The sequence below is a fragment of the Nicotiana tabacum genome, chromosome 2, assembly GCF_000715075.1.
Source record: "Nicotiana tabacum cultivar K326 chromosome 2, ASM71507v2, whole genome shotgun sequence".
In the NCBI taxonomy this organism is placed as follows: domain Eukaryota; kingdom Viridiplantae; phylum Streptophyta; class Magnoliopsida; order Solanales; family Solanaceae; genus Nicotiana; species Nicotiana tabacum.
The window spans coordinates 41,839,319-41,860,056 of NC_134081.1; the positions used below are offsets into that span (position 1 = coordinate 41,839,319).

The window sequence follows — 20,738 nt, forward strand, 5'->3', positions numbered from 1 at the left end:
TTATTCAATTTTGCCAGATAGGCAAGGCATTGCTTTTTGTGATGCCCAGGTTGTTTGCATTGATAGCACTTTCCTTTGGGCTTTTTCACACCAGCCGCACCTCCAGGTGCCAAAACCTTTTGAGCCTTCTTCTCTTTCTTATCAATTTTCGACTTAGAAACCAAAGCTTTCTCAACATTCAGTGCCACAACTGGATTTTGCTATTTGATAATAGATTCTATCGCTTGCAACTCATTCAATAATTTTTCCAGTGACAAACTATTTTGTTCATATTATAGTTCAAGCGAAATTGTTGAAAACTGTCAGACAGAGTCTGCAGGACCATCTCAACTAGAGATTCCTTATCAATCACAGCTCCAAGGACCTCCAGTTCATTCAGAAGACCCGTCATCTTCAGAACATGTTCCCTTACCGATGATCATTCAGCCATCTTAGTGTTCAAAAGGGATTTCATGGATGTCTGCTTAGCCGCACGATTTTGCTCACCGAACATCTCTTTTAGATTTTCGAGCATGTCATAAGCAGACCTCATAGACTGATGCTGATGTTGCAAAACATTCGCCATAGAGGCAAGAATGTAGCATCGCGACATCTCATCAGCCTTGACCCATTTGTCATAGGCCTTAAACTGATCATCAGTAGCATCTTCATCAGATTTTTCTGGGCACTCCTCAGTGATTACAAATTTGTAACCTTCAGCAGTAAGGACAATATCAAGGTTCCTTTTCCACTCAACATAATTCGGTCCTTCTAATTTGTTTTGGTTCAAAATTGAGGTAAGTGGGTTGAATGAAGACATGGTTAATCTGAGAGTTATTCACATTAAATAGATCGTTAGTTATGTAATAAGAATAGTTAAATTCATAATAGTACATTACACATATAACCATCTCATTGAACAGTTAGATTCGTTAGGGAAACTTAACTATTCATGCAAAATATATGAGTTATATAAGATATTTACTCCATAAATTAAAACAGGATCAACTCAGATGGAGAGTAAACTGTTAATTTAAGATAGGTAAATATCACTTTTATAAACTCTAGTTTCATTGAATCAACATATAACTCAGTTGGAGAGTTAATACAAGTAATCAAATAACTAGAGGCAAAACTACAGCAATCATCTATAATGAATTTATCTGATGTGGAAGAAGACCTATGTCAACATATAAATTCATTATATTACTGTAAAAGATGATTGGGAACCATGGGAATTGAACCCTACCAACACTATTTTCTTTAAAAAAAATTATTAAAAACAATTTTCAGAAAATAGAAAAATGGCCAAAAACCCATCTAAACGACCCCGAATGCGCAAAGAACGACGTACATCGTGATCAAAGCTCATGAGTATTGCACACTGGGTCGTTTCTGATGAACCTACCCCGAATACTTATGTATGTTAATCCATGATTTCAGAACTCAAAATAATATTATTATTACAGTGTTATATAAAAACAACTTCGAACAAATATGGAAAAAACAACACTATTTTCACCCGTTCAAAATGCCACTGTTCATAATTCTATATATTTATCTATAATTTCAGAACTAATAGTATTCAAAACAGTCACGTTTTTATTAAAATAATACTGTGATTATGGACAAAAACTCAACTAAAACAGATTGTCATGAAATAAAATACCATTGTTTATGCATATATATATTAATCCATAATAACAGAATAGATAGTATTCAAAAACAGTCACGTTTTTATTAAAAACAACACTGTTATTCAACAAAACCGCAATAAAATAGATTGTGATTAAATATAACACCATTGTTTATGCATATGTATATTAATCCATAATTTTAGAATTAAAATACTAATTAAAACAGACACTATTTTTGACATAGAATAATCATACTAAACATGTATCATTAAACAACATATTTTAATATTACTCTATTCATGTTGTATTACATTATCTAGTTAGATGTAAGACGGCATCTGATACCAATTGTTAGAACATGCGCAGCGGAAGAAAGCATTCAATCCAGGCATCACATGCTTGTAAACTAGATAATGATATAATTACGAGATTAGGAACCACTAACCTCTTGAAAACGTTGCACAGGTCCTCCTCAGAGCAATAATCCAGGGCTGCAGTCTTCTGCTATGGGCCTAATAAGACCTTGGACGAATTTTCTTTGAGTGGGCAAGAACAATACAACTCTAAATGTAAGTCATTGGGTGAAAAATGTCTTCCTTATGTAGACTCGTTTTTCAGCCAAAGAGGGCTTGTGCAAGTAGAATCCATGCTAGTCTCTTCTTTTACCCATGCCAGTCCAGGTTTTTACTAGGTATAGCAGGGACCACAAAAATAGTAAGAGGCTACCAATTATAGCATAATTCAAAAATTTGGATGAATTAATTCCTACTATAATTAATTGCAGTTTATTCCACTAAAAACTACAATTGAACTCCTCAATATGAATTTCGAAAATTCACTAACACTTATTTTAACTCCCCATGTTAAGATCACAAATACTAGTTAATTAAATTAAATCACTAATAATTTAATTTAATCAACTAATTAAATATTCTATAAATCCGGTTAAAATATTTCATGTGACGAATACAAAATTCACCGGCCGGGTTTTCGCATATAAACTTATAAGCTTACATAAAGGGGTATCATCAAACTCAAAATCGAGGCATGGATTCTATCAACTAATTTTTATTTCACAAATGCTATTCGTTATTGTCCAATCTATTAGGTATACACTAACTTTGAATAGAGTTGTACCTTTTGATAAATCAAAATAATAAACAAATCACATTGATCATAATAATTATATCAAGATTAGGAGTATAAGCTCATTTAATGAATTAGAGAAAATATTTTATATATATTCAGTACAAAACATCTTTTCTCTACTTGGTCTGTTCAATATACACTAAGTATACTAGCACAAGAAGTCGGAGTAAAACCACTCTCATAATCAAGACAAATTATACTATAATCTTGTGCTACAATCATCAAGATATTTTTTCCAATAATATCTTTGATTGTGAACATAGTTTATTAATTATGAGAACCGACAATTTAATCTTCTGTGTATGAGCTAAGACTCCATACACTAAATTGTCTACTACATAACTAAAGGACACACATGTAACAAATGATCTATTTAAAATAGTACTTTACTGAATTGAATAAATTAAATAAATAATTATTCCATAAAGAATAAAATACAATACTATGTCTAAACTGCACGGTTAATAGTATATACCAACAATAACAACATCAAAATCACGAATCGCACCTCAAATCTAATTTTATAAACTTTAGAACTTTCACTTTCCAAATCAACTCGGAATTACCTCAAATTTTGCACACAAGTTTCAAATGACATACCGAACCGATTCCAACTTCCAAAATAACAATCTGGACCCGATAGTATCAAAGTCAACTTCCGGTCGAACTTATGAACTTTCCAAGCCTTCAAATTACCGACTTTCGCCAAATAGTGCCGAAACCTTCTAGAAATGTCCAAATGCAAATTCGGCGATACGCCCAAGTCCAAAATCACTATCCGGACCTAAACGACCAATCAAAACTCAGATCCGAGTTCAATTACATAAAAGTCAAACTTGGTCAACTCTTCCAACTTAAAGCTTCCTAGTTGAGAGTCATTCATCCAAATCAATCATGAATCACCTGAAAACCAAAACTGGCAATTTATACAAGTCATAATGCATCATATGAAGCTACTCAAGACTTCAAACAGCTGAATGGAATGCAAATGCTCAAAACAACCAGTTGAGTGGTTACAATATTATACACCAATAGATCAATGTCGCGTCATTACAAAGAGAGAAAATGTATGTTCAACTAAAATCAATTCAGATTATTTATCAAAGAAAGATTTTTATTAAGTAAGTTTTAATTGTAGAAACAAAATGATGGGTGGTGTAAATAAATTTAAAATAAAAAGAAGAAGAAGAAGCTCTCTCTCTCTCTATATATATATATATATATATATATATATATATATATATATATATATATATATATGAAGAGAGAGAGAGAGAGAGAGAGAGAGAGAGAGAGAGAGAGAGAGAGAGAGAGAGAGAGAGAAATTTAGGGAGAAGGGAGAATAAAAAGGAAGAAAGAGAAGTGAGGTCCTAGAGAAATAAAGGGTGCAACAATGGAGAATAAAAAGGAAGAAAGAGAAGTGAGGTCCTAGAGAAATAAAGGGTGCAACAATGGACAATAAAAAGGAAGAAAGAGAAGTGAGGACTTAGGGAAATAAAGGGTTGTCAGAGTGTCTACGCGTGGTTTCGAACTCGGATATATAACAAAGTCCTCAATGAAGCAGTGGCACCCAGAGCTACTTTGCGCATTGCAGGTGCCACTTAAAATATTATCCGCTTTTTTTCACATATTAATGTACATGCTTAGAATTTTTGCGGAATTGTGCGAGTGTCGCACCACCTGATATTCAGCTTAATGTATGCATATTTTGATGTATATTGCCTTGCATTATGCTCATGTCTCGTATATTTCGGATGTATAATATGATGATTTGTGCTAATTTATGGTATTTCTACGTGTAGGAATCATTCGGATGCGATTTGGGATGAAAGTGCGCGAATTGGAGCGAAAACGGGAAGAAAATGCAAAAGTGCACATTTGAGGGCCACCGGCAGCGTGGGGTGCTGCTTGTGGCGCACAAAATAGAAACTTGGGAAGCTGAGCGCCAGGGCCAGTGCCCCTCGCTGCCCTGGACGCTCAAAATGTGAACATGTCCTATTTCTACTAGGACTCGGTTATTTTGACCCCAAGACGCCCCCAACTCAAATAAAGCCAACCTAAACCTATTTTGAGAGGGGGCGTGACTTTGAGAGAAAAACAAAAGTACGAAATACTCGAGAGCACGGATTTGATCAATTCTTCCATACTTCCTCTAGTATTCATTAATTTTATGTTTGAAAACATTATTTTTGTTGATTGTATGAACATGAGTGGCTAAGAACCCTATTGTTCTGGGGTCATGGGTGCTACATGAATGTTGATGTTTGAAGTTTAAATTGACGAGTTTGATTTTATCATATTGGGTTATTTATTTAATTCTATTTTAAATTATTATGCTGAGTAGCTAACAATGAAATACTATCTACGAATCTAGAGTGGAACTCAAAAGTGAGAATTTTAGATTGCACATAGAGATAAATTGAGCGGGTTCTTGAACCCGGGCACCGGGGAACAGATTCGCAATTAGGATAGAAATATACCTAATTGCCTTGCTTGGTTGAAATACAGGAAGTGTAAATGCATTCTTGTTAATCTTAGTTCCATAGACATATAGGAATTAAGTTATCTTGAATAGGCGAATAAGAACTCGACAGATTCTTATGAGTAATATCAACCTTGCCAATCAACAATCCAGATAAATCAATTAGTCATTTTAAGCCAAGAACGCAACATGATTGTTAGCTAGCCTGTGACCCTGGAATATCCTCTCCTACTGATTGTTATCCGAAATTGCTTAAGTATTGTGGTTGATCTCTAGTTATATCATTGCTTGATCATTTTTAGGTAGTAAATTAGTCACTTACACATTTTGTAAGAAATCTCTTGAATCGATAATTTGTTTGAGTTTGAATTAGTCAAAAGTTAATCATAAGTCTTCGTGGGAACTATACTCTACTCACTACTCTATTACTTGACGAACCAGTATACTTGCGTGAGTGTGTTTGGTCGCAACAAGTTTTTGGCGCCGTTGCCGGGGACTTAGAAATTAGCTACTTGACTGAGTTAAGCTTTTATTAGTCATTTGTTCAAGTTTTAATTTTTAGTTTGCCTTGTTTGTGTTAACGCAGGCTTTTCTCTTGAATGCATAGGAGTAGAAGCACAAACAACCTCCTTCCTCTTGATCCTGAAATTGAACGAACACTTCATAGAGTGAGGAGGGAAGTCGAAGCTATAACTAGAATAAAAAGAGAGTTGGACATCGTAGTTCAACCACTGCCAATAGAGATGGTAGGTAATGAAGAGCGTCCGGTGATAGAATCCGCAAGGCCCAATCTTGCTAATATGACTCAGGCTACTGTGAAGCGTGATATCACGGGGTATTTTGAAGTCAAACAGTACATGGTACAACTGATTCAGTCCACGGGGCAATATGTGGGTCTATCTCATGAAGACCTGCAGAGGTACATTCAGAACTTCCAGGAAACTATGGACACTTACAATTATCCGAACGTTTCCAAGGACTATGTCAGAATGACATTGTTTCCCTTTTCATTGCTGAGGGAAGCTAAGGAATGGTTGCAAAAGGAGCCTACGAACTCAATCCACACTTGGGATGATCTAGCAAGGAAATTCTTAATCAAGTTTTTCCCCACTAAGAAGACAAAGTCATTGAGGAGCCAGATTCTTGGGTTCCAACAACAGGATAGTGAGACTCTTCGTCAAGCTTGGGAAAGATACAAGAAGCTACTTAGAGACTGCCCGCATCATTGTCAGACTGATGAGGTGTTGGGTCATACTTTCGTTAACGGGCTAGACAAGACATCAAAGATGAATCTTGATTTAGCTTGTGGGAGAATTGGAGGGACCGTTGCACCCTCAGTAGGTGTAGGGACATGTGCGGTCTGATAAGTTGTAGTAGAATCAGAGAGTGTAGTAACTGGAGTAATATTCTCACTCCTTGGGTGCTCACCCGCATCATTAAATATAGAATCAACTGCCACTCCTGGGGTGACATTGGATCTTTGGCTAGTTTTTGCCTTCTTCTTAGCGCCATATACTGAAAGTTAGAGCAAAGAAAGAGTTAAAGGAGGAACAATCTTATAATAAGCTTTATCGCACGATCGAGAACATGAAAGAAGGGTATTATTCCTAAATGCCCAAATAGCATCCTAATTATAGATGTGGTCAACAACACACCGATAAGAAGGACTCTACTAGACACGGCCCCGAGACATCCTAGGACACTTTAAAACCTTAGGCTATGATACCAAGTTTGTCACGCCCTGAACTCGTGGAACATAATTATGATTGCGGTTGATGTCTCTAATGATATGGCCTAACCGGTCGGGTCGTGATTGGACTCCGTGCTAAAAGTACGGTGGTATTGGTATTGTGAATATTAGAATCGTGAATGGTGGCATATTGGTACTAAAGACCTCCCAACTTAAAAATATGAAAATTTATTTGAACATTGTCTTGATCCTAATTTGAGGTTTGACGTTATTTGAGGCTTCACTGATATTATGATTGTACTTGCTCGTATTATTTACCATTTTATTGAGGGAGTGTTTTATCATTAATACTAGTACTATTCCATATGTACTAACGTGCCTTTTGTCCTGGTTTCACAGCAGGAGACACTGATCAGTGATAGCGGTACACTCTCTTGCCAGCAGACTTGGTAAGCCCCACTTTATTTCAGGGTCATGTATCTTTTGTTCCTTGTGTATTGTGTTTGAGGTATAGCTGGGGCCATGTTGTCGGCATTATTATAATACTTTTCTGTATCTATTAGAGGCTCCGTAGACATAGTGTGGGTTCTATATTGGTGCTGGGGAAGTCAAACCATGTTATGTTGTGTTTGAATTACTTGTTCCACTTTAGACCATGAAAATGTGTGTCAAATTTGAGACTCTAAAATGAAGTAACTAATGGTAAGAAATTGGTATTGCAGACATGATCACTTTATTGTTTGATTAACGAAAATATGTATTCTCTTTATTCATGAATTAGTTTGGGTAGAAGAAAATCTAATAGGCTTGCTCGGCCGGGTTCACTCGGTTGTTGCATGGTGAGGCAGTATAGTGAAATCCAGCTCCTGCTAAACAATTTAACTGCTAATGATCATAATTGGCAAGGAGATGGGGAATCACGAAGAGCAATTAAACAGAAAGCAGCCGGTGTAATTGAGCTTGATGACTTCTCAGTCATGAGAACAAATATAGCAAAATTGGCAAATCAGATGAATAGAATGACAATGCACCAAACACAACAGATGCATCATGTTCAACAGATGTCTACTTGCTGCGAATTATGTGGTGATAGTCACACGAGTGACATGTGCCCCACGAATCCTGAATCTATCTATTATGTGGGGCAACAGATTAGAGGTCTGATGAACCAGCATGCACAATATGGGGACACTTGCAATCCAAATTGGAAGAATCATCCTACCTTCTCATGCAGTGGAAATCAGCCGACTCAGAATCATTATAGTCCCCAAGGAAATTTTAATCAACCTCAGAAGCCACCCCAGAGAGTAGAGGAAAGCACAAATGACTTGTTGAAGAAGCTTCTGCTTGACAACCAACAACTCCTGACCGATTTCAGAAATCTCGAGAGACAAATGGGGCAGTTAACGTCAAATCAAAATACTAGACCTGCAGGCGCTCTTCCCAGTGATACAGAGAAGAACCCTCAAGTTAATGCAGTTACACTCAAAAACGGGAGGGAATTAGAAGAAGTGCCAAAGAAGAGAAAGTACAAGCCTATACCTGAGGGGGAGTTGATTCCTAAGGCAACACATAAGTCAAAGAAACATGATGCAAGTTCAGAGCAAGTGAATACTACAAGGCCACCACCACCTTTCCCCCAAAGATTGCAGAAGAAGAATGATGATCGCATGTTCAACAAATTTCTCTCTATGTTGAGCCAGGTTCAATTGAATATGTCATTGGTAGATGTACTTCACGAAATTCCAAAGTATGCTAAGTACATCAAGGATATAGTGGCTCACAAGAGGAGATTTACTGAATTCAAGACAATCGCACTTACTGAGGAGTGCACTTCACGGGTCCAAAACAAGCTTCCTCAAAAGCTTAAGGATCCTGGCAGCTTCACCATCCTTGTGCAAATTGGTAATATCGATGTGGGTTGTGCTCTTTGTGATTTGGAGGCAAGCATAAATCTGATGCCCTTGTCCTTGTTCAAACAATTGGATCTGGGAGCTCCAAGACCAACCACTTTGATGTTGCAACTAGCTGATAGGTCCATAGCCTACCTTGAAGGAGTGATTGAAGATGTGTTGCTACAAATTGGGAAATTCATCTTCCCAGCAGACTTCATTGTCCTAGATTATGAGGCTGGTGAACAAGTTCTAATCATATTGGGATGACCTCTTTTGACTACAGGTGATGCAATTATTAAAGTGAGAAAGGGAAAAATGATTATGAGGGTGGATAACAAGGAAGCAGTCTTTAACGTCTACAGGGCGATCCAACTTCCCCGCCATTATGAGGAGCTCTCTATGATATCTGTTATGGTGCTGGATGAGCAACTTATTGACACGAGTGTATATCTAGATGACTCTCTAGAGAAAGCACTCATGTTGTTCGGTAGCTTGGAGATTGATGATGACGTTGAAGAGATGATGAATATCCTAGATGCATCATGTGATTACATGTAGGGATTAAACCCCTTTGAGCCCCTAAATAGGCCAAGTGGGCCTCCTGCAAAGCCGTCGATTAAAGAATCTCCAAAATTGGAGCTTAAACCCCTGCCCCTCACCTTCAATATGCTTATTTTGGTGGTTCTGACACTTTACATGTTATTGTTTCTTCTGACTTGTCTAAATTGCGGGAAGAAAGGCTGTTGAGAGTGCTACGTGAGCACAAGCGAGCAATTGGGTGGACGATGTCTGACATTAGAGGCATTAGTCCAGCTTTCTGCATGCATAAAATACTCATGGAGGACGGATACAAGTTAAGTGTAGAGCAACAACACCGCCTAAATCCAATCATGAAAGAGGTGGTAAGAAAAGAAGTGATTAAGTGGCTTGATGCAGGTATTGTATTTCCAATCTCTGATAGCAAATGGGCAAGCCCCGTCCAGTGTGTGCCTAAGAAAGGGGGGATGACTGTAGTGGTTAATGAAAATGATGACCCGATTCCCACAAGAACTGTCACTGGGTGGAGAATTTGCATAGATTATAGAAAATTGAACAATGCCACTCTAAAGGACCACGTTCCCCTCCCCTGTATTGATCAAATGCTTGATAGATTAGCTGGACAGGAATACTACTGTTTCCTAGATGCCTATTCGGGGTATAATCAGGTTGCTATAGCCCTAGAGGACCAAGAGAAAACTACATTTACGTGTCCCTATGGCACGTATGCGTTTAAGAGAATGTCCTTTGGTCTCTGTAATGCACCTGCGACTTTTCAAAGGTATATGATGGCTATTTTTACTGACATGGTTGAAAGATTTGTGGAAGTGTTCATGGATGATTTTTCTATGTTTGGGTATTCTTTTGATAATTGTTTAATGAACCTTGATAAAGTGCTTGCTAGGTATGAAGAAACAAACTTGGTGCTAAACTGGGAAAAGTGTCATTTCATGGTACGTGAAGGTATAGTCTTGGGGCACAAGGTGTCCAAAAATGGTTTGCATGTGGACAAAGCAAAGGTGGAAGCGATTGAAAAATTGCCCCCACCGATATCCGTCAAAGGCATTCGCAGTTTCTTGGGTCATGTAGGTTTTTATCGTCATTTCATTAAAGATTTTTCAAAAATTTTATTCTCCTTTGTGCAGGCTCCTTGAGAAAGATATACCCTTCAAGTTTGATGATACTTGTTTGAAAGTATTTGAGAAGCTGAAGGGAAGATTGGTAACTGCACCAATTATCATTGCCCCGGATTGGGCGCAGCCATTTGAGTTGATATGCGATGCGAGTGACATAGCAATTGGAGCTATTTTGGGGCAAAGGAGGGAGAAAATATTTTACTACATTTATTACGCGAGCAAAACTCTGAATCCAGCCCAGATGAACTATACTATCACTGAAAAAGAGTTGCTTGCAGTGGTGTGGGCGTTTGACAAATTCAGATCTTATCTAGTGGGAACCAAAGTCATCATCTACACTGATCACTCAGTTATAACGTATTTGTTTGAAAAGAGAGATGCCAAGCCAAGGCTAATTCGATGGGTCCTCCTCTTGTAAGAATTTGACTTAGAGATCAGAGATCGAAAAGGAACAGAGAATCAAGTGGCTGATCACTTACCCAGATTAGAAAATCGGGACCATGTAGCTGAGGAGGGTCAATCAAAGAAATATTTCCTGTTGAGCAGTTATTAGCAATCACCTCGAGTGAAGCCCCGTGGTATGCAAATTATGTGAATTTTATTGTAAGTGGGGTGATGCTACCAGAATTGAAACCTGATAAAAGAAGAAGGTTTCTACATGATGTGAGGATCTACATGTGGGATGAGCCATTCCTATATAAGCAGTGCGCATATCAGTTGGTACGAAAGTGTGTCCTTAAGGAGGAGATGAATGCGATATTGCATGACTGTCATGCTTCTCCATATAGAGGTCACCATGGTGGGGACAAAACTTCCCAAAAAGTGCTGCAATCGGGTTTCTATTTTCCAAAATTGTTTAAGGATGCACACGACTTTGTTAAAAAGTGTGACAGGTGCCAAAGAACCGGAACAATCACGAAGAAGCACGAGATGTCCTTGCAAAATATTTTGGCCGTAGAGCTCTTTGATGTTTGGGGAATTGATTTCATGGGACCGTTCACATACTCTAATAGTCACAGGTACATCTTGGTGGCATTCGACTATGTGTCTAAGTGGGTGGAAACCATTTCTCTTCCTACTAATGATGCAAAGGTAGTGGTAAACTTTGTAAAGAAGCACATCTTCACATGCTTTGGGACTCCAAAGGTGCTGATAAGTGACGGAGGAACTCACTTCTGTAACAAATTGTTGAATAATATTCTAGCAAAGTACGGAGTTAAGAACAAGGTTGCCACCGCCTATCACCCCCAAATGAGTGGTCAAGTGGAAGTGTCAAATAGAGAGGTGAAGCAGATTCTAGAGAAAACGGTAAGTGGAAATAAGAAGGACTGGGCCGGAAAGCTTGATGACGCATTATGGTCATATCGAACTGCATACAAGACCCCCATAGGTACTTCTCCGTATAAGTTAGTTTATGGGAAGGCGTGCCACTTGCCCGTTGAGCTTGAACTCAAAGCCTATTGGGCGATTAAAAAGCTAAATATTGATATGGAATTAGCCGGCGAGAAGCGGTTGTTACAACTTAACGAGCTTGATGAGTTTCGGTTGCACACATATGAAAATGCCAAATTGTATAAAGGAAAGACCAAGAGGTGGCATGACAAGCACATCCAACATCGTGAGTTTGAGCCAGGTTAAGAAGTTCTCTTGTTTAATTCGAGGTTGAAGCTTTTCCCTGAAAAGCTTAAGTCTCGATGAGTAGGTCCTTTCGTTGTGGTAAGTGTGAGGCCTCATGGAGCGGTGGAATTGCGTGATACGAGCTCAAGTGGTACCTTCTTGGTAAATGGGCAGAGAGTAAAATATTATTGGAGTGGTGACATTGTACGTCACAAGACCTCATTGGACTTAGCCGATGCTTGAAAACGTGTTGAGTCGTGCCGCGACGTTAAATCAGGCGCTTGTTGGGAGGCAACCCAATTTTTAATGCTTTCGTAGCTTAGTTTTTTTGTTTTATTTTATTGAGAGTACAAAGGTTTTATTTTCTTTGTAGTTATAGAAATCATAGGCAGGAATGGTGTTGGTGTGTATAATGTATGTATTGAATGCTCGGGTTAAGGGTTGTTTATATTTGAAAAAAAAAAAAAATAATATATATATATATATATATATATATATATATATATATATATATATATATATATATATATATATATATAGAGAGAGAGAGCCCAGGTCAGCGCCCCACACTGCCTGGGGCGCACTTTACAGAAGCATCACAACCCTCAGCGCCAAGCCCAGCGTGGGGCGCTGGGCTAGGTGTCAGGTAAGGTGTAAAAAAAATTTTTTTTGTTTCTTTTTCATTTTTTTTAGACCCAACACCCATTAACCCGACCCAACTACCCATTCCTTCTCACATACTAACCCACAACCAATTAACCAAACCCAACCCTCACCTAAATTAAAATAACTCTAACCCAAAACCCCACCCACCCTCTCCCGTAACTCTCAAACGACCCCCACTCTGTCTCTCTTTCTCGCCATTGCTCTCTCTATCCTTCTCTCTCAAATTCTTCAAATTTTGTTGCTAACCTTCATCTCAAGACTCAAAGGTATATTCTTCTTGTTATCCTTTTCCTTGTAATTTGTAATTTCTTAGTATATTTTTAGTTTTCTTTGTCCAACAACCCCCAATCACCTAGGTCTCTTTGACATGTTTTGTTCTTATGGTGGGTGGCCTTATTGTGCACGAAATTAGTTGCCAATATTGGTTGTGAAGTTGTATTTGAAGTAGTAAACTACAATTCTCTCTACTTCATGTCAATTTGGGAGGGCCACCTTGTTCCACCAATGTTGCAATAAGAAAAGCAAAATTGATGCCCACAAGGTGTTTGCTAAAATGCCTAAGAGTGTGAATTGAACACTGGTGAATTCTAAGTAGCCGAGTGTTATTGTATATGTGGTTGGGCGAAGTGTGGGGTCTTTGGAGGTATTGTGTCTTATTGTAAACTCTTGTAAGTAGTAGTTAATGTACTATATTAGTGTAGTAAATTGGACTCTAGCATTGCTTGCTTGCACTACGGTTAAGTTATGACCATGTTCACCTACTTGAATGGTGGCATGGAGAAGTCTTGAGTACCTATCGTTTTGTGATGAAACATTAGTGTATGTTGAACCGCTATTGTGAGTAGATTATACATAGCCTTCGATTTTAAGTGTGGGGTCACCTTCGCCTCTCACGATAACCTTGGACGAATTTCTTGATTCATTCTCACCTTTGTGTTTGTCGTGTGTAGGTTGTTATGGCTTGTGAAAGTGTCGCCAAAGGAAAGGGGGTGGGAAAGTCCTCCGCCACTACTCCCCCTCCCAAAAAACGCAAGCAAGGTGAAGGTTCTTCCTGGCAAGCTAAGAGAAAGTAGGTTGTTAGCGGGTCGACAAGGCCACCACGGCCTCGGGTGGATCAAGTTCGAGAAGACGCCATCAAATGGCATGATAACTTTGTGCCATATGGGAAATATGTCTCCGAAATAGGGATTAATGTGAAGGCCCTAGAAAAGAACTTTCTGAAGGTGCTTGCCAGGTTGGTAGAAATGAAGATGGAGAAACTCAAGGAATGCCCGGGCCCTGCGAATCTGAGCATGGTGCGCGAGCTATACGCCAATTGGAATGCGGACTTGTTCCGATCATGTGTCCGAGGGAAAGAGATACCACTGGATAGAATATCCTTATATGCATTTCTGGGAGGTTATAGCCCTAATCAACGGAGGCTACAAAAGTTCGTCAAAAGTCCACGCTACCGGGCAATACGTCACACACTTTATGGCGTTGATTCTAATGCAAAGTGGATGCAAACTAAGGGAAATTCCCACCTTGAGATGCTCCGTTTTGACTTCAACAAGACGGCTAAGGTATGGAAAAACTTCGTGCAGGCTAGATTGATGCCCGTCGAGCATAACAGTGAATGCACTCGCGCTCGAGTGTGTGTGATCTACTTTCTGATGACCGGGTGACCCATAAATATGGGTGAGCTCATGCTTGGGGAGATGGCCCACACCCGCTTTGGGGGAAGGATCAAAAGGTTTTTCTTTGGAAACCTCCTGACACAGTTCATGCTATCCCGTAGGGCACCGGAGTACCCTGGATATGATGAGGTAGTGGAGGCACCCAAGGCATTGCTAGACGTCACATCTCTACTGGAGTCCACATCAAAGCTAAGCCAGGCGACAAGGAACGAGAGGGACGAAAATTTTAACAGGTATCTTTATAGTTCCCTCAATGTGATAATGAGCAGGCTAGGGGTGTCGGATGAGGAGCGCATGCATTTGCGAAATGATTTCTCTAGTTCCTCCAAGGAGATGTTGGGCATAGCACTGGGAAGTCCCATCCATATGTCTAAGGATGAGAACGCTTACAAGGGATCTGATGATGAAGATGCGGATGATGATGACGTTACGGGGCCCATGGCTTTGGTGCCCTTAGGAGATGATGATGAGCCCAGAGCCGGGGCTGGTGGGCATCCTGAGGAGGTGGACTCCGACTAGCAAGGAGTTCTTTCTTTCTACCTTACCTTGTTTTGAATTTGTTATGCATCGGGGACTATGCATTGTTTAAGTGTAGGGTGGGGGAATACTTCTTGACTTGTAATTGTATAAAAGTTATTGTTAATATTTTGTTTTATACATACATATATATATATATATATATATATATATATATATATATTAGATTAGTTTAGAACTAACATAGTCTAGTTAGCTAGTAAAAAAATAAAAATAAAAATTCAAAAGAAGTTCGTACTTTTCCCGACGATCGATCTATTGGATAATTTTTTTGAGGGATCAAAGTCCGCTTAAAAATACCAAAAATATTTTCCTTTGTTCTTTTAGGATAGTTAGGTAGTATCCCTTGGTTTTTCTTTGGACGCTGGTTCTTTTCCAAGGGTGTAGCTCGAACCGGGTGTTTTTATTTTTGTTTTTTTTAGGAGTAGGATAGGGAGAAAATTGAGGTGCTCTGAGGTACCTTTTGACATGTTTGGTGTTGGCACGTTAAGTTATGGCATGCGCTCAGTCTTCCTGAATATTTGATTTGAGTTGTAATGCCCAAGTAAATTAAGTAGCCTACTCTTTGATGTTTTTTTCTCAGTTGGTTGACTTGTATGCCACCTAGTGCATTATTGCTTAAAAATTCTCAACTTGCTTGCTTTCTTGACTTGAGAGTCGAGCAGAACCGTCTTGATTGAGTTAAGTGCAATGTGTGTGTAAGGATTGGTGATATTTTGTACTATTTTGTGTAGTCTAGAACTTGCCCTGTGTGTTAATCGAAGCGAAATCGTTAAGTTGTGCTAGTCTAGGAGATGACGTAGGCGTTTCTTGCTTGACCATAGGAGTGCTTGTCACTCATAAATAAAATTTTTTCGTTGCTAGCCCCTTTGAGCTTATAGACCTTTTCTTTGGCACCCACACTACAAGTTGTATCACTATTTTGTTCTTAATTTGAGCTTGTTGAGCATTTACCTCTTAAGGCACTTAGTCGCTAAGTTGAGAGATAGGGGAGTGGCTTTCAAGTGGAACCATAGAAGGGCCCTTAAGGTTCATTAAATTTGTGAAAAGAAAAAAAAAGGTCACTAACCGATGAACATTAATGTATGGAGTGTGTGGAGTAAAGAAAAGAAGAAAGAAAAAAAATAGTAGTTCAAATAATGTAGAAAAACACACACCTATCTTTCAAATTCGGGCTAGTGGGAATATAGAGGTGCTTAATTGAAAAGAGGGTTATGTTATATATGGTGTATGACAAGTGAATTGGTTGAAAAGAAGATGTGCTCAATTTGCGAGTGTAGCGTATTAAAGTGCTTAGGAGGGTTAGTCACTAATCCTAAATGTATCTTACTCGTCCCTTAGCCTACATTACAACCTTAAAGTCCTAATTGATCCTAGATTTGGCTAGCTTAGATTAGTAGAGATATGCACTATGAGCAAGCTTATAGTACGACTACGGGATGTACATGAATTATTTGTGAGAGTGAGTGGATTTTGTTCAATTGTTTGATATCCTCAATTTATGTTCAACAACTTTGAACGTTTGGGATAATTTTGTATTCACTCTTTTGCTTGTGGTGAGGGCACTTGGTCTCATGACGAATTGGTGATGTTGTACACTTCTTTTGTTGGGTGAGTGCGTGAGTTGAGTATGCTTAGTGGTAACGAGTCGTTGTATGAGGTAGGGTGGTTGTGGAGAGGTTTCTTGAGTTAGTTGAATAGCATTGTATATACTTGGGCTAGTTTAAAAACGGGAAGAATGTGAAGTTCGTGTGTTCGTGCTTAATTGTCGGTATCAACATAGTCAAAAGATAGAGTGTTTGATTGAATTAATTGTGAATTGCTCTTTCATAGTGATGCGTATGTTTTGGGGTGTTAATGTAGTTCCATTGCTAGAATACGAGCAAGAGTCTAAGTGTGGGGTGTTGATATTCGGCTTAATGTATGCATATTTTGATGTATATTGCCTTGCATTATGATCATGTCTCGTAGATTTCAGATGTATAATATGATGATTTGTGCTAATTTGTAGTATTTCTATGTGTAGGAATTATTCGCATGCAATTTGGGACGAAAGTGCGCGAATTGGAGCGAAAACGGGAAGAAAATGCAAAAGTGCACATTTGAGGGCCACAAGCAGCGTGGGGCGCTGCCCGTGGCGCACAAAACAGAAACTTGGGAAGCTAAGCGTTAGGGCCAACGCCCCACGCTGCCCTGGACGCTCAAAACGTGAACATGTCTGAACATGTCCTATTTCGACTAGGACTCGGTTATTTCGACCCCAAGACACACCCAAATCATTTAAAAGCCAACCTGTTATAACATAGCTCCACCCCTGTTGACATATAATATTTTAGAAATCAAGCAATTTAACCTGTTATAAAAGGCTACTTGCCTATTCTCCAAGTTACTAGTTCTACTAATTAGGGTCCAAGTTATTAGTTCTACTAATTAGGGGTTGTTACCTTTAAAGTAGCCTGCTTGAGTAATTTGTTTTCACCATTTGCATACAGAGGTCTTTAAACTCTTGTATTTTTTTATTTTGTGATTGTTTCTGAAGTGTAACGAAGTAAAATACCCGTACTGCAAGAGAGCTGGCAAAAAATAACTGGCTTGTGCACAGCAGAAAGAAGTATGCAGTTTGTGATGATGAAAGAGAGGGCATTTTTATAAAAAGCTGGCTCCACTTGTCCTTCGTGCCATGCTTTATCAATATATAAGGGACCCCTACCTTATTTCAACATTATATATCTTCTGCTTATTTCACACAACTTTTCATTCTTTAGAAGTAAGTCTTAAACCAACCATCTCTGAGTGAAAAAAAAGAAAGGTATTCTTTAATGGGAAATCACAAATTTAGATTATCAGATATACTACCAAATGCTTGGTTCTACAAGATAAGAGACATGGGCAAATCCAAACCCCATAAAACCTCTGCCTCCAAGAAGAAAAACCCTTGTTCTAGTATGCAAAAAACACAATTTTCACAACCAAGATCATCCTTTTATTATGCTACAGAGTCTATTAGAGTTGACAATTCTGCTGCAAATCTCAAAACTTTGAACTCTGATCAACCAAGAAGATCATCTAAGAGAAGAAGCAAAAGAATGACCATTTACAAGCCCTCTCCTAAGAATATTATTGACTCTGTTAATAATTCAGATAGCTTCCCGGAATTTGACTTGCTTAAATCTCCATCTTCCGAATTCGACTCTGCTTCTCAATCTTTCAACGGTCTTGCCTCCTGGTCAAGTTCTTACTTCAGTTCTTCAACTACTGATATAATCATAGATATGAATGAAATAATTTCAGAATTGACCTTCCTCCAATTCTCACAAAGCCAGCAAAATCCCATAATAGCAAGCAACAAAGTCAAGAAAGCATTAACACTAAAAGAGAAAATTCTGCTCCCAGAAAATCGTCTACTGGAGTGAAACTGAGAGCAAAAATTAAGGGGCATGGCAGAAAAAGCGTGTCATCCTCAAAAAAGCGTGTCTCCAAAAAAGAAAATTTAAAGTCAAAAAGAAGGAGCTTTTCATCAGGGAGCTTTGCAATAGTGAAAGCTTCATTTGATCCTCAAAAGGATTTTAGAGAATCAATGATGGAGATGATTCTGGAAAACAATATTAAGGCATCAAAAGACTTGGAACATCTTCTTGCTTGCTATCTTTCTTTGAACTCCGATGAGTATCATCACCTTATTATCAACGCATTTGAACAAATTTGGTTCAACTTCTCTCACCTTCACTTGTAAATTCATTCCTTGTGAAAATCGTAATTAATTCTAGAATACACTTCTTCTTTTTGGCTCATGCTTTTCATTCTTTGATTAGCTTCATCTTACTTCGAGTATTCATTTAGCCAACAACTTCCTATTAGCGTATTCAATATGAATTGGCTACATTACATGAAGGTAGAAGGAGAAGTTTTAAAATTATATATACCTCGCTAACAGAGAAAATGAACATTTCTAATTGGTTATAACTTTTTTTTTCACGATGTTTATATGAAAAAGTTGTTGTGAGTCAACTTAACTTAATAATTAATCGTGTTGTTGTAAATCAACTAAATAGGTAAAAACACTTTTACATTAACAGAACAATAACTCAAAAGAAAATGTCAGTATCTTCCGGAAGACAAAAAGTGTAGGATTGCATATAGGTGCCGGGCCTTATTTACTGATTATTGTTTTTACTTTTCATCTATTTCCAGGTTCTTATGATATTGTTATTCTTTCTATAATTTTTTATTGATGGTACTGATATATTATCTCTTTTCGTCTTCTTGAGCCGAGGGTCTATCAGAAATAGCCTCTCTATTCCCTCGGGTAGCAGTAAGTTATGCGTACGTACTACCCTCCTCATATCTCACTTGTGGGATTTTACTGGGTCGTTGATGTTGTTCTTTTTCTTGTTTTTGTAATACGAAAACTCTATGCACACAGAGACCGATCCTTTCTATCAACTATTTAATTAACGAAACCCGCAAAGAAATTGAATGAAAATATTGTGTTGAAAGTTTTCTCAAAAAACTCAACTCAAAGGTAGAAGAACAAGAAATAATTTTCTTGTAATAGTATTTTCTCTCTTAGTTTTGTATTACACTCTCACTTTCACAAAGTGATTTTCTTCGAGATTTAATGGGCAAATCTTCCTAATCACCTTTTATATAGCATCACTTATAAACCCTTTTCCTATTGGAATTTTTACCTTCCTATACTATATATAAAATTTTATTACCCTTCCTAATCAAGTGTTTACTTAATTAGATGGACATATTATAACGATCCGACTTGTCATTTTGTGAATTGGCGTCCCATTCAACGACTTAAGGCATCGAGCAGCTTCATAATATGTATTATAATGTACGTGTATGGTCGAGTTTGGTTTTCGGAAGATTCGAAATTAAAATAAAAGAACAATTCTTACTTTTGAAGCTTAAATGAAAAAAGTTGACCGGAGTTTTGACTTTTGAGCAAACGACTCCGGATTGGAATTTTGATGATTCCAATATTTTCGTATGGTAATTTCGGACTTAGGTGTATGTCCGAAATTAGATTTGAAAGTTCGTATGTCAATTCGATGTATTTTGGCGAAAGTTGAAAAATTGAAGATCTTTAGAAAGGTTGACCGGGAGGTGACTTTATTAATATCAGAGTCAAAATTTGATTCCCGAAATTGGAACAGATTCATTATGTCATTTATGACTCGTGTGCAAAATTTGAAGTCATTCCGGATTGATTTGATACGTTTTGGCGCAAATTATAGAAGTTGGAAGATTTAAAAACTCATAATTCGATTCGATGCGCGATTCGCAGTTTTCACGTCGTTTGACGTGGTTTGAAGCCTCGACTAAGTTCGTGTTGTATTTTGGGACTTTTTAGTATATTTGGTTGGGGTCCCATGGGGCTCGGATGGGTTTTTAACGTGTTTGGTGTTTTGTCATTATTTTGAGCATAAGCATATAATGATCCAAAGGTCCATTTTTAGTTCTAGAGATCGAAATTTGATTTCGAGACTTCTGGAAGTTTGATAATGAATTATAGGAATGATCTGGAATGTTTGATCTAATTTCATCAAGTCGCGATTGGGTTTTTAGCGCGAAATATGAGTTAATTGTTTAACGAACGATGTTGGTATCACATTGAGAAAATGAGCTCTCACTTGAGTTTCGATTAAACAACTAGGTTCGTATTATTATTTGTGACTCATAGGAACAAGAATTGTCGAATTACGAGTTCGTATGACGGAGTTAGAGT

General features: G+C 38.0%; 2 protein-coding genes across 2 annotated transcripts; one reads left to right on the forward strand and one right to left on the reverse strand.

The window, feature by feature from the left end:
• Positions 1–418: 418 nt before the first annotated feature.
• On the reverse strand, positions 419–799 carry LOC107785725 (uncharacterized). Its single transcript, XM_016607093.1, has one exon. It carries the CDS (start codon positions 797–799, stop codon positions 419–421), a length of 381 nt encoding a protein of 126 aa, XP_016462579.1.
• Positions 800–17,820: 17,021 nt separating this feature from the next.
• On the forward strand, positions 17,821–18,414 carry LOC107785724 (uncharacterized). Its single transcript, XM_016607092.2, has one exon. The coding sequence runs from the start codon at positions 17,821–17,823 to the stop codon at positions 18,412–18,414; it is 594 nt and encodes a 197-aa protein (XP_016462578.1).
• Positions 18,415–20,738: the final 2,324 nt, after the last annotated feature.

What these genes read in the sequence shown, in the direction of transcription:
- LOC107785725 (XM_016607093.1), bottom strand. Translation starts at nt 799, where the DNA reads ATGTCTTCATTCAACCCACTTACCTCAATTTTGAACCAAAACAAATTA.
- LOC107785724 (XM_016607092.2), top strand. Translation starts at nt 17,821, where the DNA reads ATGGGAAATCACAAATTTAGATTATCAGATATACTACCAAATGCTTGG.